The sequence below is a fragment of the Loxodonta africana genome, chromosome 15 (assembly GCF_030014295.1).
Source record: "Loxodonta africana isolate mLoxAfr1 chromosome 15, mLoxAfr1.hap2, whole genome shotgun sequence".
In the NCBI taxonomy this organism is placed as follows: Eukaryota; Metazoa; Chordata; class Mammalia; order Proboscidea; family Elephantidae; genus Loxodonta; species Loxodonta africana.
Window position 1 is genome coordinate 47,107,872 of NC_087356.1, and position 13,921 is coordinate 47,121,792.

Below are 13,921 nucleotides of genomic sequence, written 5' to 3' on the forward strand. Positions count from 1 at the left end.
AGGACCCAATTTTGAGCCACAAAAAGTCATGAGCAAAACAAATGATTGTTTTAAGACACTAACTGGTGGTGTTTGTATATTACCAATACTTCATTTCTAAAGATACATAAATATCATAAAATTCTGTTTATAGTAAAATCCTTTCTGAAGACATATTTCTGTGTTATTAATACTGTTTATAGAATTATTGTATACATTCTTGTGTATAAAACTTCTCTTTTAGTAGATACATTTATTTGTGTCCCACTAACATTTTGAGGAGCCCTGTTGGTGCTGTGGTTAAGTGCTTGGCTGCCACTTTGTTCAGAGATAGACAAAATACCATTCAATCTTGCGATTACCACTTTCCCTTAAGTAGATATAGTCAATCTTTTTTTTAGCCCATTTAGTCTTATATAGCTCATTCTTTTCAGCAGAGATGCTCATTTGTGTTTTACCAACGCTCCATTCATTTATATCAGTCAATCTTGTGAATAGTTTTTACCTGTTTTGTCAGGGTTGTATCCTACAAAACTCCATTATAGGAATACACAATACTAAGTTCAATATTTTAACTTTCTCTTTTTTAAAGTAGGTAGAGTGTGTGTGCTACCAAAATTCCATTCACAAACACGTATAACTTATTATTCATTCTTGTGTATTAAAGTTTTCTCTTAGTAGGTTGATTCATACAGATACATCACATAGCATTCAACTTTTGGATAGTTTTTTTTATTTCAGCAGATAGCTTTTTTGTATTCTACCCAACAATCCATTCATACAGATACATAACATTCAAAAGTTTATAGCATTTTCCTTTTAATACATTCATTAGATTGTGTTCTGTCAACACTACCTTTATAGAGATACACACTATATTCAGAGGGCATGTAGCCTTTCAGTAAATACTTTGTGTCCTAATAAGACTCCACTCATAGAAATACATTGCATACATTTCAGTCTTGCATAGAGCCTTCTTTTCAGCATATATGTTTACTTGTTTTCTACCAACACTCTATTCACAAAGATGCATAACATGTAACTTAATCTTCAAGTAGAATTTTTGCTTATGTTCTCCTAGTGCTTCTTTTATTGGGATGTATACTTGGATCTCGTGTATACTACTTTCATTTGAGTAGATCTATTCATTTGTGTTCACCAACACTCCATTCATAGAGATACAAACATCATTCAGTATTGTCTGTGGCAATTTATTTCAGTATACCATCATTTCTGTTCTGCCAGCCATCCATTCATAGAAAAATAACCTTTTATTCAGCCCTGTTTCTAGATCTTTCCTTTTAATAGGCACATTGGCTTATATTCTACCAACACTCTAATAACATGCATTTGTGTTCACAAACTACCAAGAAACAAAACACATGTCACTCAATCTCCTTAGGTAAATTTATCGTTGTTATACAGACACTGAATTCATAGAGGTAAGTAACCTATCATTCGATCTTAGAGAAAATAAATTCATTTATGTTCTAGCAATACCTTAGAAAGTCATAATATATATTGTGTATAGGTCTTTCCTGGACAATGGACAAGGAAGATTGAAGAAGAGTGACGCCTTTGAATTGCGGTGTTGGTGAAGAACATTGACTATACCATGGATTGCCAAAAGAACAAACAAATCTCTCTTGGAAGAAGTACAACCAGAATGCTCCTTAGAAGCAAGGATGGTGAGACTGCGTCTTACATACTTTGGACATGTTGTCAGGAGGGATCAATCCCTGGAGGACATCATGCTTGGCAGAGTACAGGGTCAGCGGAAAAGAGGAAGACCCTCATTGCGGTGGATTGACACAGTGGCTGCAACAATGAGCTCAAGCGTAACAACGATTGTAAGGATGGCGCAGGACCCGGCAGTGTTTCATTGTTGTGCATAGGGTCGCTATGAGTTGGAACCGACTTGACGGCACGTAACAACAACAACATAGGTCTTTCCTTTCACAGACACCTTTTTTTATTTCGAGGTACATTCATTTATATTTACAAACTCTTCATTCATGGAGACATAAAATATGTAGCAAGCACCCCATTCATAGAGCTACATAGCATATAACCGAATCATGTCTATAGCATTTTCCTCATGCAGAGATACTCTGTTGCAAAAGGTGCCAATCGTTTATTCATTCTTGTGTACATTTCCTTTGGGAAGATACATTTTGTTTTATACTCCATTCACAGAGATACTCTGTATCATTCCATGTTGAATATAGCTCTTTTCTTTCATTAGATACATTTCTTTGTTCTGTTACAGAAATAAATTAGAGTTCAATCTTGAATATGGATTTCCTTTGAGTATATTTTGTGTTTCAGCAGTCATAGACCTATCTAACATACCATTCAGTTTTATTACCCTTCCCTTTCAATAAATACATTATTTTTTGTTTTACCAACTCACAATTTCTAGAAACACATATCAATCTGTTGTACAGTTCATTTTTATGAGGAGATACATTGATTTGTGTTCTACCCACAGTCTGTCAACCTCACATCAACACTTTCTTGACCTTGGGTTCCCCATTACCAGCTTTCCTGTCCCTTCCTGCCTTCTGGTCCTTGTCCCTGGGCTGGTGTGCCCATTTAGTCTCTGTCTTAGTCATCTAGTGCTGCTATAACAGAAATACCACAAGCGGATGGGTTTAACAAAGAGAAATTTATTTTTCACAGTTTTTTAGTAGGCTAGAAGTCCAAATTCAGGGCGTCAGCTCCTGGGGAGCCTTTCTCTTTCTGTAGGCTCTGGAGGAAGGTCCTTGACATTAGTCTTCCCCTGGCCTAGGAGCTTCTCTGCATAGGAACCCTGGGTCCAAAGGATGTGCTCTGCTCCCAGCACTGCTTTCTTGGTGGTATGAGGTCCCCCCTCTCTGCTTGCTTCCCTTTCCTTTTTATCTCTTGAGAGATAAAAGTAGTGCAGGCCACACCTCAGAGAAACTCCCTTTACATTGGATCAGGAATGTGACCTGGATAAGGGTGTTACAATCCCATCCTAATCCTCTTTAATATAAAATTACAATCACAAAATGGAGGACAACCACACAAAATGGAATCATAGCCAAACGAAGTTGACACATATTTGGAGGGAACACAATTCAATCCATGACAGTCTCATTTTGTTTTATGGGCCTGACTCATCTTCGGCTGAAAGGTTTTTTTTTTATTCATGCCAGTAATGTTGGGATGAGATGGTATCTCATTTGTAGTTTTGATGTGCCTTTCTCTAATGGCTAGTGATTGCGAGTATTTCCTTTTGCGCCATGGTCTATCATTTCTATAGCTCAAGGGTTGGTAAATTATGGCCCTGAGCCAAATCCAGTTTTTATATATAAAGTTTTGTGTAACACTGCTACACTCAGCTTATTGTAAATGGCTGATCTTGCCCGTTTGAGTAGTGGTGACAAACAGCATCTGGTCAGCAAAGCTGAACATATTCATTATCTGACCCTTTACAGAAAAAATTTGCGGATCCTTGTTATAGACCAAGTATTCAATCTGATGTACAGCATGTTCTGCTCAATAGATACAATCGTGTGTGTTCTACCAACACTGTTCATACAGAAATATCAAATATAGCCTTATGCATAGCACTTTGCTTTAGTTTGCGTTCTAGCAACAATCCACTCATAAAAACAAAACCAAACCCACTGCTGTCGAGTCAATTCCCACTCATAGCAACCATATATATAGAGACGCTTAATCATTCAATCTCAAGTACAGCCTTTTCTTTTCAAAACATACACTCCTTTGTGTTTTTCCAATCATCCATTTATTGAGATACATATCATTCAATTTTGGATGTAGCTCTTCCCTTTCATTAGACATATTTGTGTTCTAAAAACACCTCATGCTGTTTTAGAAATGGAACTCAGTTTGAGGAGAAGACTCAGAGTGCGGGGCTCACTTCTGAGTCCCACTTTCCTGGACCTGGCTCCACAGCTTCTCACTGTACTAGTACCTCTTTGACATCTTTAAACTGATTTAAAAAAATACTTGGGCCAGCTTTTCTAATTCTGTGTGAGAATTGGATCCAAATAGTCTCATCTACCCTTACCAAAAGGAGACCTGGTGGCACAATTAAGTGTTTGGCTGCTGTGATGGTTAAGGTTGTGTATCAACTTGGCTGGGGCATGATTCTCAGTGGCTTGGCAGTTATATAATGACATAATTTGGCACTTAGGTAATGATGTAACTTGGCAGTTAAATGTAATGGTGTTGTTTTATGCAATGATATAATTTGGCAGTTAGGTAATGATAGTCATCCTCCATGACGTGATCTGATGTGATCAATTGTAAGGTGAGTTCCCTTGGGAGTGTGACCTGCATCCAATATATACGTGGACGTTCTAGCAAAGCTCGTTTGCTTGCTCTGGATCCTGCATCCGGCTCATCATCATGTGACCTCCAGTTCTTGGTACTTGAGCCAGCTGCCTGCCTTATTGCACACTGATCTTGGGATTCATCAGCCTCTGCAGCCTGTGAGCCAGCGGCCTTCTGCCTTACTTTTCCATCTTGGATTTGTCAGCCTCCGTAGCCTGTAAGCCATTGGTCAGCTGTCTAACCTGCAGATCTTGGGTTTATCAGCCCCTGCAGCTACATGAGTCAGGAAAATCCTCCAGCTTGGGACTTATCAGCCTCTACAACTGCGTGGACCATTTCCTTGAGATATTTCCTTCTCTGCTTATATGTATGTATGTATATATGTATCATGGATTGATTTGTGTCTCCCCAAAATGTGTCAACTTGGTCAGGCCATGATTCCCAGTATTGTGTGGTTGTCCTCCATTTCATGATTTTCCTATGTGTTATAAAACAATCTCTGCCTGTGGTTAAAGATTAGGGTGGGATGTAACACCCTTGCTCAGGTCACATCACTGATGTAATGCAAAAAGTGTTTCCCTGGGGTGCGGCCTGCACGACCTTTTATCTTACAACAGAGAAAAGGAAAGCAAGCAGAGAGTTGGGGACCTCAAACCACCAAGAAAGTAGTGCTGGGAGCAGAGTGCATCCTTTGGGACCCGGGGTTCCTGCACAGAGAAGCTGCTAATCTAGAGGAAGACTGATGACAAGGACCTTCCTCCAGAGCTGACAGATAAAGGCTTCCCCTGGAACTGACGCCCTGAATTTGGATTTTTAGCTTACTTTAATTTACTGTGAGAAAATAAATTTATCTTTGTTAAAGCCATCCAATTGTGGAGTTCTGTTATAGCAGCACTAGATGACTAAGACACGGACTTCTGCTCACCAAGGCTGCCTTGGCTACCCAACCACAGCCACTGCTAAGTGCCCTATCTACCAGCAGCAGAGACCAACGTTGAGTCCCTGATATGGCACCATGCCTCAAGGTGATCAGCCAACAACCTGGTGGCAAGTTGATTACATTGTACCACTTCCATCATGGAAAGGAGGTATCAGTTTATCTGCTCATCTTGGGATTTGTTGATCTTCACAGACTGTGAGTGGAGTCCTGCTCTCCAACCTGCTGATCTTGGGCTCCCCAGCCCCTGCAGCTACGTGAATCAGAAGCCTTGCAGTCTTGCCTGCCATCCTGGGATTCATTTATCTTCACAGCCTGTGAACAAGAGCCCTGCTTTCTGACCTGCTGATCTTGGGTTTGCCAGCCCCTGCGGCTACGTGAATCAGGAGTAGCCTCTGTCCTGATCCATGGACCTGGGACATTTCAGCCTCTGCAATCTTGTGAGCCATCTCCTTGATATAAATCTATGTGTACATATTTATACGCTTTACTGGTTTTGCTTCTCTCGAGAACCCTGCCTAAGACAATATACTTCACTGGTTTTGCTTTTCTACAGAACTCAGCCTAAGACAGCTGCTAACCAAAATGTTGGCAGTTTGAGCCAAACAGCCACTTTGCAGTCTGCTTTCGTAAAGATTACAGCCTTGGAAACTCCATGGGGGCATTTCTACTCTGTTCTATAGGGCTGATCTGAGTCGGAATCAACTCCATGGCAGTGAGTTTGGTTTAAGGAAGAAGGAAGCTCCACAAGGCAGCAGGAAAAGAGGTGACAGATTTGTTTCTTTGGCCTTACCAGAGGTGGAATCATCTGTGTAATTTTCTTCTCCCATTTTTTTTTTCTCTAACTTTTCACTTGCTTTAGTTTCCTTACAAGTTATTTCTTCCTTGAGTTCTTGAAGAAACCATGTGCAAGATTTCTGATACCTGATACACTGGAGGATGTCTGCTCTCTTCCCAGCTCCTGTATCCCTGCTTTTATTCATGTGTTCCATATTGATTCTTACTGTTCATTTCTGACGAGGGTCAAATCTTTCTTGTGGGATAGCATGACAGCACTCCCTCTCCATGTGTTATTTCCTTGTGGGGAAATATGCTCCCATATTTCTGACATTTCAAATTATATAGCTTACAGCAAAGCCTCAAAGACACAGGGTCTGTTTCCTTGCCCTGTGTCACTTTGTAAGTGTACTTCACCTGGGTGTCAGGGTGCCAGAAACCAAATGGCATGTCAGTTTTCTCAATTTTTTTTTTTTATAACCCCCCAGGGAGCCTTTTTAAACTTTTTTTTCTTAATTGCTCTGCCAATGAAATTTTTAATACCAGAGATACTGAATAACTGTATGTCTGTGTTTTATACATAAAAAGAATAAGATTTTTTGCCCCTCCAAAAAAGCAACTTCTGCTCCAGTGAAGGCGGTATCACCCCACTGAGAGCGCATGCACTAAAGGGAAACACTGACTTCTCCTTTGACCAGTCTATGCCTCCAGATACAGTTGCTCTAATTAAGACACTGTGGTGAGGCAAGTGTCAGCACCTTTCAGCAGCTTTCTGATTTCAGACCAGATCTCACAAATCTTTCGCAGTATATGCTTGATGTCTGGGTGCTTAATCAAATATAACTAAAGAGGAGACTGGATTTTATCAGTAAGTTTTGAAGGGTTGTAAAATAAAAATACCTCCACTCTACTGTTACGGATTGAATTATGTCCCCAGAAAATGTGTTATAATTCCTCAGCTCCATGCCTGTGGTTGGAGCCCTGGTGGTGCAGTGGTAAAGAGCTTGGCTGCTAACCAAAAGGTCAGCAGTTCGAATCCACCAGCTGCTCCTTAGAAATTCTAGGGGGCAGTTCTACTCTGTCCTATAGGGTTGCTGTGAGTCAGAATCAACTTGGTGGCAACGGGTTTGGTTTGGGTTTATTCCTGTGGTTATAACCCCATTTGGAATGAGTTGTCTTTGTTACGTTAATGAGGCAGGACTGGTGTAGGGTGTATCTTAAGTCAATCTATAAGATAAGAAAAAAAAAGGAGATTAAATGCAAGCTAACATGCTGAGATGGGAGAAGACAGATGCTAAGCCAAATGTAGATCACAAGCAGCAGAGGCTCAAAAAGACAGGGACATTCCTTTAGAAAGAAAGCCTTCCGCTAGAGCCAGTACCCTGAATTCAGACTTCTAGCCTCCTAAACTATGAGAAAATTAATTTCCGTTGGTTAAAGCCACCCACTTGTGGCACTTCTGTTATAGCAACACTAGATACCTAAGACATCTATCGTTGAGAATTTTATCTACTTTTTAAGTTATAATCGTGCTTCCGGTAAGAATGTCAAATTCTACTAGTGTCTTAGGCAGTACTCCTTCATCTTAGCCATTTCCCTTTTTTTTCCCATCTGGTCACATTTTTACCTGTCCATCCCTCTGAACCTTATCATCTTATTGAAGAATCCAGAAGATTTCAGGAAGTTGAGAAAACTATATACTCTCCAGACTTCTTGAAATTTTCCTTTTGTTCTTCAGTAATTCTGTACAGACCGCGTTAGAAAAGACAGTGGAGATGGAGGGGGCTGTGAAAACACAGGCGCCAACAGCAACGCTCTAATTAGACTGTCCTCAGAACGAGTGAGCTGGTGGAGAGCGCTGGCCTGAGGTTATTTTGTCTCAAATCAGAACACTTACAACCAAAATGCCCTCCAGTTGTATATCAAGGGAAAAAAAAATTTAATTTCTGGCAGTATATTATCAGGTATATCTCCAATTTTTTAATAAGTTTTTCTTTCAAAAATAATTCTCAGTAAGCACTATACTCAGTGCTTATGTTTTGATTAACATGTTTTAGGGAATTAAATTTCTTAAAATGTACTACTCTGCTATTCATTCAATGAGATTTTCATTCTCATCTAAAACATTAAAAACAAAACAACAACAACAAAAATCCTACAGGGCAGATTTGCTGCTTCTTCCAGCCACGGTGAGATAAAAGGAGCTAACTAACTCTCCTGATGGAAACCAAAATCTGGACAAAATGTGAGACAGCAGATTTCAGACACTGGAAAACAAATAGCACCACAGAGTGATCCATGAGAGACAGGAAACCAGTGAGGTGAGACTTACTAATGATCCAGCTTATGTGTGAAGCTTCCAGGCCACAGAACAGGAAGCATCCAGAACAGCCCAGTGGTCTCCCTGCGTTGAGGCAGAGTTGGAAACAGGAGACCACGGCAGCTACCAGCCTACGAGGCAGGGTACTGAAGAGTAAAAGCCTGCAGAGAAAGAACTACAGAGATCTCTGGAGGGTGCCCCTCCAGTCTTCAGCTCACAGTGTGCCTATAAACAAACTGCTTCAGCTCATCAGTGTTCCCACCTGCCAAAGTGGAAAAACCTCATAATACACTGGGCATTGGGCCAAAACTCACAAGTATTGCCTCTGGAGTGAGGCAAAATTAGCCCACATGGATGATTTGGTTTCACCTAAGAACGCTTAAGAACACTGCAGGGAACACTGAAACAAGTCCTTCAGGTTCAGGGAAAATGACAGTAGGAAGAAATAGTTTTCTGTTGTTGTTGTCAGCCCGCAAATCATGGTGACTCCATGCACAATGGAACAAAATGAAACGCTGCCGGGTTCTGCATCATCCTTATGATTGGTTGTGGATCCCGGCGTTCCTGCGTGAAGAAGCTCCTAGTCTGGGGGAAGACTGATGAGAAGGCCAACAGAGAAAGAAAGCCTTCCCCTGGAGTTGATGCCCTGAATTTGGACTTTTAGCCTACTGTACTGTGAAAAAATAAACTCTTTGTTAAAGACATCCACTTGTGGTATTTCTGTTACAGCAGCACTAGATGACTAAGACAGTAGTTGTTACACCAGAGAGAACAGAAGCCTTGAACTGTCAGTTGCCAGGTCTTGACTGAGCGTTCTAACACCCCTTAAGAAACTCAAAAATAACCTAAATTACGATATCTTCACAAAATTAAACTGACGTTTTATTTTAATCTGATACATCTCCTAAACCAAAAGGCCAGCATCAAGTTAAACAACATCCAGTTTCACTCTGATGTTCATTGCTGCCAGTTCAGCTACAAAATACCGAAAAACGTAAGGCACAGAAACGGTGTCGATAGTGTCACTGCGGTTACAAAGAGTACAGTTGTATTTTCTGTTGCGCATGGCAGACCACGAAGGGGGTGGCTTCTCCAGCAGCGGAGAGAGTAAACTACCACACTTTACGCACACGTGGGCTACTGAACGGTCAGAACAGTTGAAGAGGCGGTCATGAAGCAGAAAAGACGTACCGTGAGCTAAAAGAGCATCTCGTTCCATCTCCCCAAAACGGATTCCACCCTGCACATTTCTTCCCCCGATAGGTTGGTTGGTGACTTTGTCTCTGGCTCCTGTGGTTCTAACCTGAAACTTGTCGGAGACCATGTGGCGTAGGCGTTGATAATAAACCACACCTATGAAAATGTCTGCTTTCAGTTCTAGCCCACTGATGCCACTATACAGTCTCTCGGTGCCATAGAAGTTGTAGCCAGCAGCCTTCAACATCTCACCAAAGTATTCTAAGGCAGAGTTCTCCTCTGAAAAGATGAAGGGTGTAGCATCATGACAGAGACCGTGCAACGCTGCGGACTTCCCTGCCATGCTCTCGATTAACATGCCAATGGTCATGCGGGATGGAAAACCATGAGGATTGAAGAGAATGTCTGGGACCATCCCACTCTCAGTAAAGGGCATGTCCTCAACTGGCCACAACCTGCTCAAAATGCCCTTCTGCCCATGTCGGCTGGCGAATTTGTCTCCGATGGTCGGATTCCGAGGGACTCTCATGGTGATGCACACACACTTGAACTTTCCACTTCCAGTATCGTTACTACACACTTTGATGTTATCTACAACACAATTTTCTTTACTCCTAGGAAAAAATAAACCGTATAAAAAGTCTAACCATTTGTTTAAACTTACAGAAATACTTAAGTTTTGTTAAAAGAATACTAGGAGCACAGGCAACCGAAAAACTATTAAGAAGATCAATTACTGAAACCAATGTTGTTGTAAGGTAAGGTAAAATAAGAATTCATTTTGAACTCAACGTTTTAGCTTGGAAATATTCCTAACATGTATGAGAAAGATGGTCAAGTTAGAACTCATTTTAAAATAAATCACAGATAACTCTCATAAATTTTAACAAACAAGATGTTAGAAAAACAGAGGCAGTACACTAGACACAACTTTCTTGCCTCATTTACGCAATGCCAATTCAATCACAACTGACAGTAACTGAGCTACCGTTTTTTCCTCCAAAAATTCTCCTGTTAAAAGATAACTTCAATTGACCTCCAGCAATTCCACTGAGAAAAAGCCTTAAAAAAAAAAAACAGCACACATATCCACACTCACTTATAGTAGACCACAAAGTTTTCCCCAGTATTGAGGTTCAGGTAGCTGTAATATGGGTCTCCATACTGCAACTGTGCTCCAATAAATGGCAATCCATCATCATCTAATTTCTGCAAAATCCGTGGATCACCCGGTTTGACTCCAAACACCAGACTATCATCTCCTTGTTTAATTTTTTCAGAGAGATCTATGAACTCAGACTTGTACACACTTCCATGGGCGAAGCCTCGTTCCCAAGAGGCCTTATTCACAATCTATAAAATCAAAGAATCATTAATTTAAGAGACTGTGGGCAAAAAGAATGTTTTTTAAATAAACCTAGGTAAAAAAACCCACTGCTGTCGATTAATAAAACTTAGTTTAAAATAACTGGCACTCAATTTTAAAACCATCCCCACATTTTTCAAACTACCTATACTATTAAAACCCAAACACATGGCTTGAAACCTAATCATGCATAAATATATAAGGTAAGTATATCCAAGACAGCTTTATATTCATTCAAAATTTACTTATACTAAACACTCAAACATGCAGGGTATCCAAAACCCAAAACCTGTTGCCGTGGAGTCGATTCTGACCCATAGCAACCCAGGAGGACAGAGCAGAACCGCCCCATAGGGTTTCCAAGGATTCAAACTGCCAACCTTTTCGTTAGCAGCCGTAGCTCTTAACCACTGTGCTACCAGGGCTCCTGCAGGGTATCAGCATATTTAAATATTTAGTAAATATCCTTTACTGCTTGCCCACTTTCAACCAAGACCAGGAACCAACCATTTAACACTCATATGCCAAATACCAGGCCCTTGACGACACAGACTCCTCCCATGACCTTATAGCATACAAAATGCTTACAAATGAAAAAAAATGCAGCCACATCTCCTGGTAAAGCTTACCATGGCATCTTCCATGTCATAGCCGGTGTAAGAAATAACAGCAACGATGGCATTTGTCCCGATTGGATAGTTATCCATGTCATAATAATCATACATGTACGGCCTCACTAAAGGACTCTGAGGAGTCTGAAGACGATACAGTTTATTATCTGACCGGTCCTGATAAGTAAGAAGTGGAAAGCCCATAGTTTGCTTACCTACAGAAAGAAAAAAGACACCATCATATTTTCCAGAGGGTCTCCTTGATTGTAAAGGTGATATATAACATTGGAAACTACTAATATTCACCAATAGAGACATGAATAAAGAAATCATGGTGGCTGTGAGTACTAAAGACTACTACACAGCTGTGAAAATGAAGTCCACCTATGTGAATCAATATGATCAGAGGATGAAAGCAATGCTGAGTGGGGAAAAATGCAGTATGACACATTTGATATAATACCACTTGTGTTACGACACCACAGATGTGATGTACGTAACACATCCCAAACAACTCTAAATCTGGTTTATGGACATATGATGTAGTAAAAGCATAAAAAGTAGATGTTAAGGGCACACACAAGCTTCAAGATATCATCACTAGGGAGAGAAAATGGGTGAATAAAGGACCAGGGCTTTGAACTGGTTTGAAACAGTTCAGTCATGGCGGACAGAAACAAAGGCAGCGCTGCGTAACAACCAAATCCCTTGTGACCTGGATTTTGACCCAAGTAGGAAACATGCAGTGGTGCCCTGCTCAAAGATGGCAGCCAACTGCACTGGTCTGAATGTGTGTTACTCTCCACAGCCCTGCCAATAATCCAATCTCCCACATCTGTAAGCTTCCAGAAGCTTGATGTGAGAGACCACTGCCTGTTTTCTACTCGGGTCAAAATCTGAATTTGGTTGCTAAGCAAGATGTGCGCTGCCCGTTTTCGTCAGCCGTGACTGAGCCGTTCTGAACTGGTTTGGAGCCCTATAAAGGACACTGTTACAGGACAAGTAAATACAATGTGTGATCTTGGACTGGGTACTGCACAGAAAAAAATCTGCTACAAACCACATTTTGGGGACAATTGGTAAAAGAACAATGACTATAAAATAGTATTATGGTCTCAATATTAATATTTCTGATTTTGATAACTATCTGTGGCAATGTAACTGAACATCCTTATTCTTAAAAACTGTACACTGCAGTACTTGGTAGTAAAGAGGCATCAATGGCTGCCACTTACCTTCAGATGAAAAAACAAAGTGCAAATGGGACAAAATGTTAACAATCAGTGAAACTAAGTTTCAAGGGTTTATGGGGTTCTTTGTACTATTCTTGCAACTTTACGGTAAGTTTGAAATTATTTCAAAATAAAGAGTTCCAGGCACTTTTCTTCTCTAAGTGTGCTTACCCCCACCCCCCGCCCTGCCTCACCCATCTGGCACTGGTACATGTTCCGTGGACTCTGGTTGTGATCAGAGAAAGGGATGAAGCTGGCAATCACACTCAGCAGGCTGTGAGGGAAAAGCTCCTGGTGTGTGGTAACTCCAGCAAAAACCTCATCCTCAAAGATAGCAATGTTCATGAAGACCTGGAAACAATAAAAAGATGAAGTTTAAGACACAAAATAACTGTGACTGTTAACATATTAATGCTTACTATTTCTCAAGGTTTAGTGTTCAAAGACTTGAAAGAAAGCCTTCCCCACCAGCATTGTAAACACTAGAGAGATCCATAGGGAAGCACAGGGAAGCTTCCAGTTAGAGGTATCATTTGCCTTATGTATTTCATTCTAAATCTACCTTGGTCCAATTGTGACAGGGAATAGGCGTAGTAGAAATATCACATCTTATGTATTTCATTCTAAATCGACCTTGGCTGGCCCAACTGTGATGGGGAATAGGAAGAAGTAGAAATATCACTTGCCTCATGTATTTCTTCTAAATCTACCTTGGTTCAACTGTGATGGGGAATAAGAAGAAGTAGTAGAAATATCACTTGCCTTATGTATTTCATTCTGAATTGACCTTGGCCCAACCGTGATGGGGAATAGGAAGAAGTAGCACAAAGCCCACAATTTTGCAGCTTCAAGGATGTAGGCAAAGACCATGAGTAAGTTTAATGCAATGTGTCAATCTCACCACCTCAGGCAGAGTTGCGGGTAAAGGATCTTTGGGAGCTGGGCCGGATAGGAAAGGAGGTAATGTGACCACTAGCCCCGCCTCAGGTCTGATGAGATAAAACGGACGAACTGCTTAGTGCCGGTCACTAAGGCAGAAGGCAAGTTTTGACTTTCTTTCAAAATTCCTAATTGTTCTTATAACAATGATAACAATAATTTTAGAAAACAACAGTTACTAAGTCTCTGAAAGCTCGCAGTCTAGGAACATAGTATACTTCCACCCATCACATGTGT

At 40.7% G+C, this 13,921-nt stretch overlaps 1 protein-coding gene across 3 annotated transcripts in view; it reads right to left on the reverse strand.

The window, feature by feature from the left end:
• Positions 1–696: 696 nt before the first annotated feature.
• Positions 697–13,921, reverse strand: part of POLR1B (RNA polymerase I subunit B) — a 35,916-nt gene continuing 22,691 nt past the window's right edge. The window contains exons 12-16 of one of the 3 annotated variants that reach the window (XR_010317978.1): positions 12,940–13,096; positions 11,532–11,728; positions 10,636–10,889; positions 8,352–10,150; positions 703–7,246 (exon numbers count right to left, since the gene is read on the reverse strand). Coding sequence is in view for 2 of the 3 variants with exons in the window: in XM_064268829.1 (XP_064124899.1) it covers positions 9,268–10,150; positions 10,636–10,889; positions 11,532–11,728; positions 12,940–13,096 (1,491 nt within the window). In the remaining variant the exon portion in view is untranslated. Of the gene's footprint in view, positions 10,151–10,635; positions 10,890–11,531; positions 11,729–12,939; positions 13,097–13,921 lie in introns of all 3 variants that reach the window. The other 2 variants (XM_064268829.1, XM_003417399.4) reach the window with 2 other exon arrangements.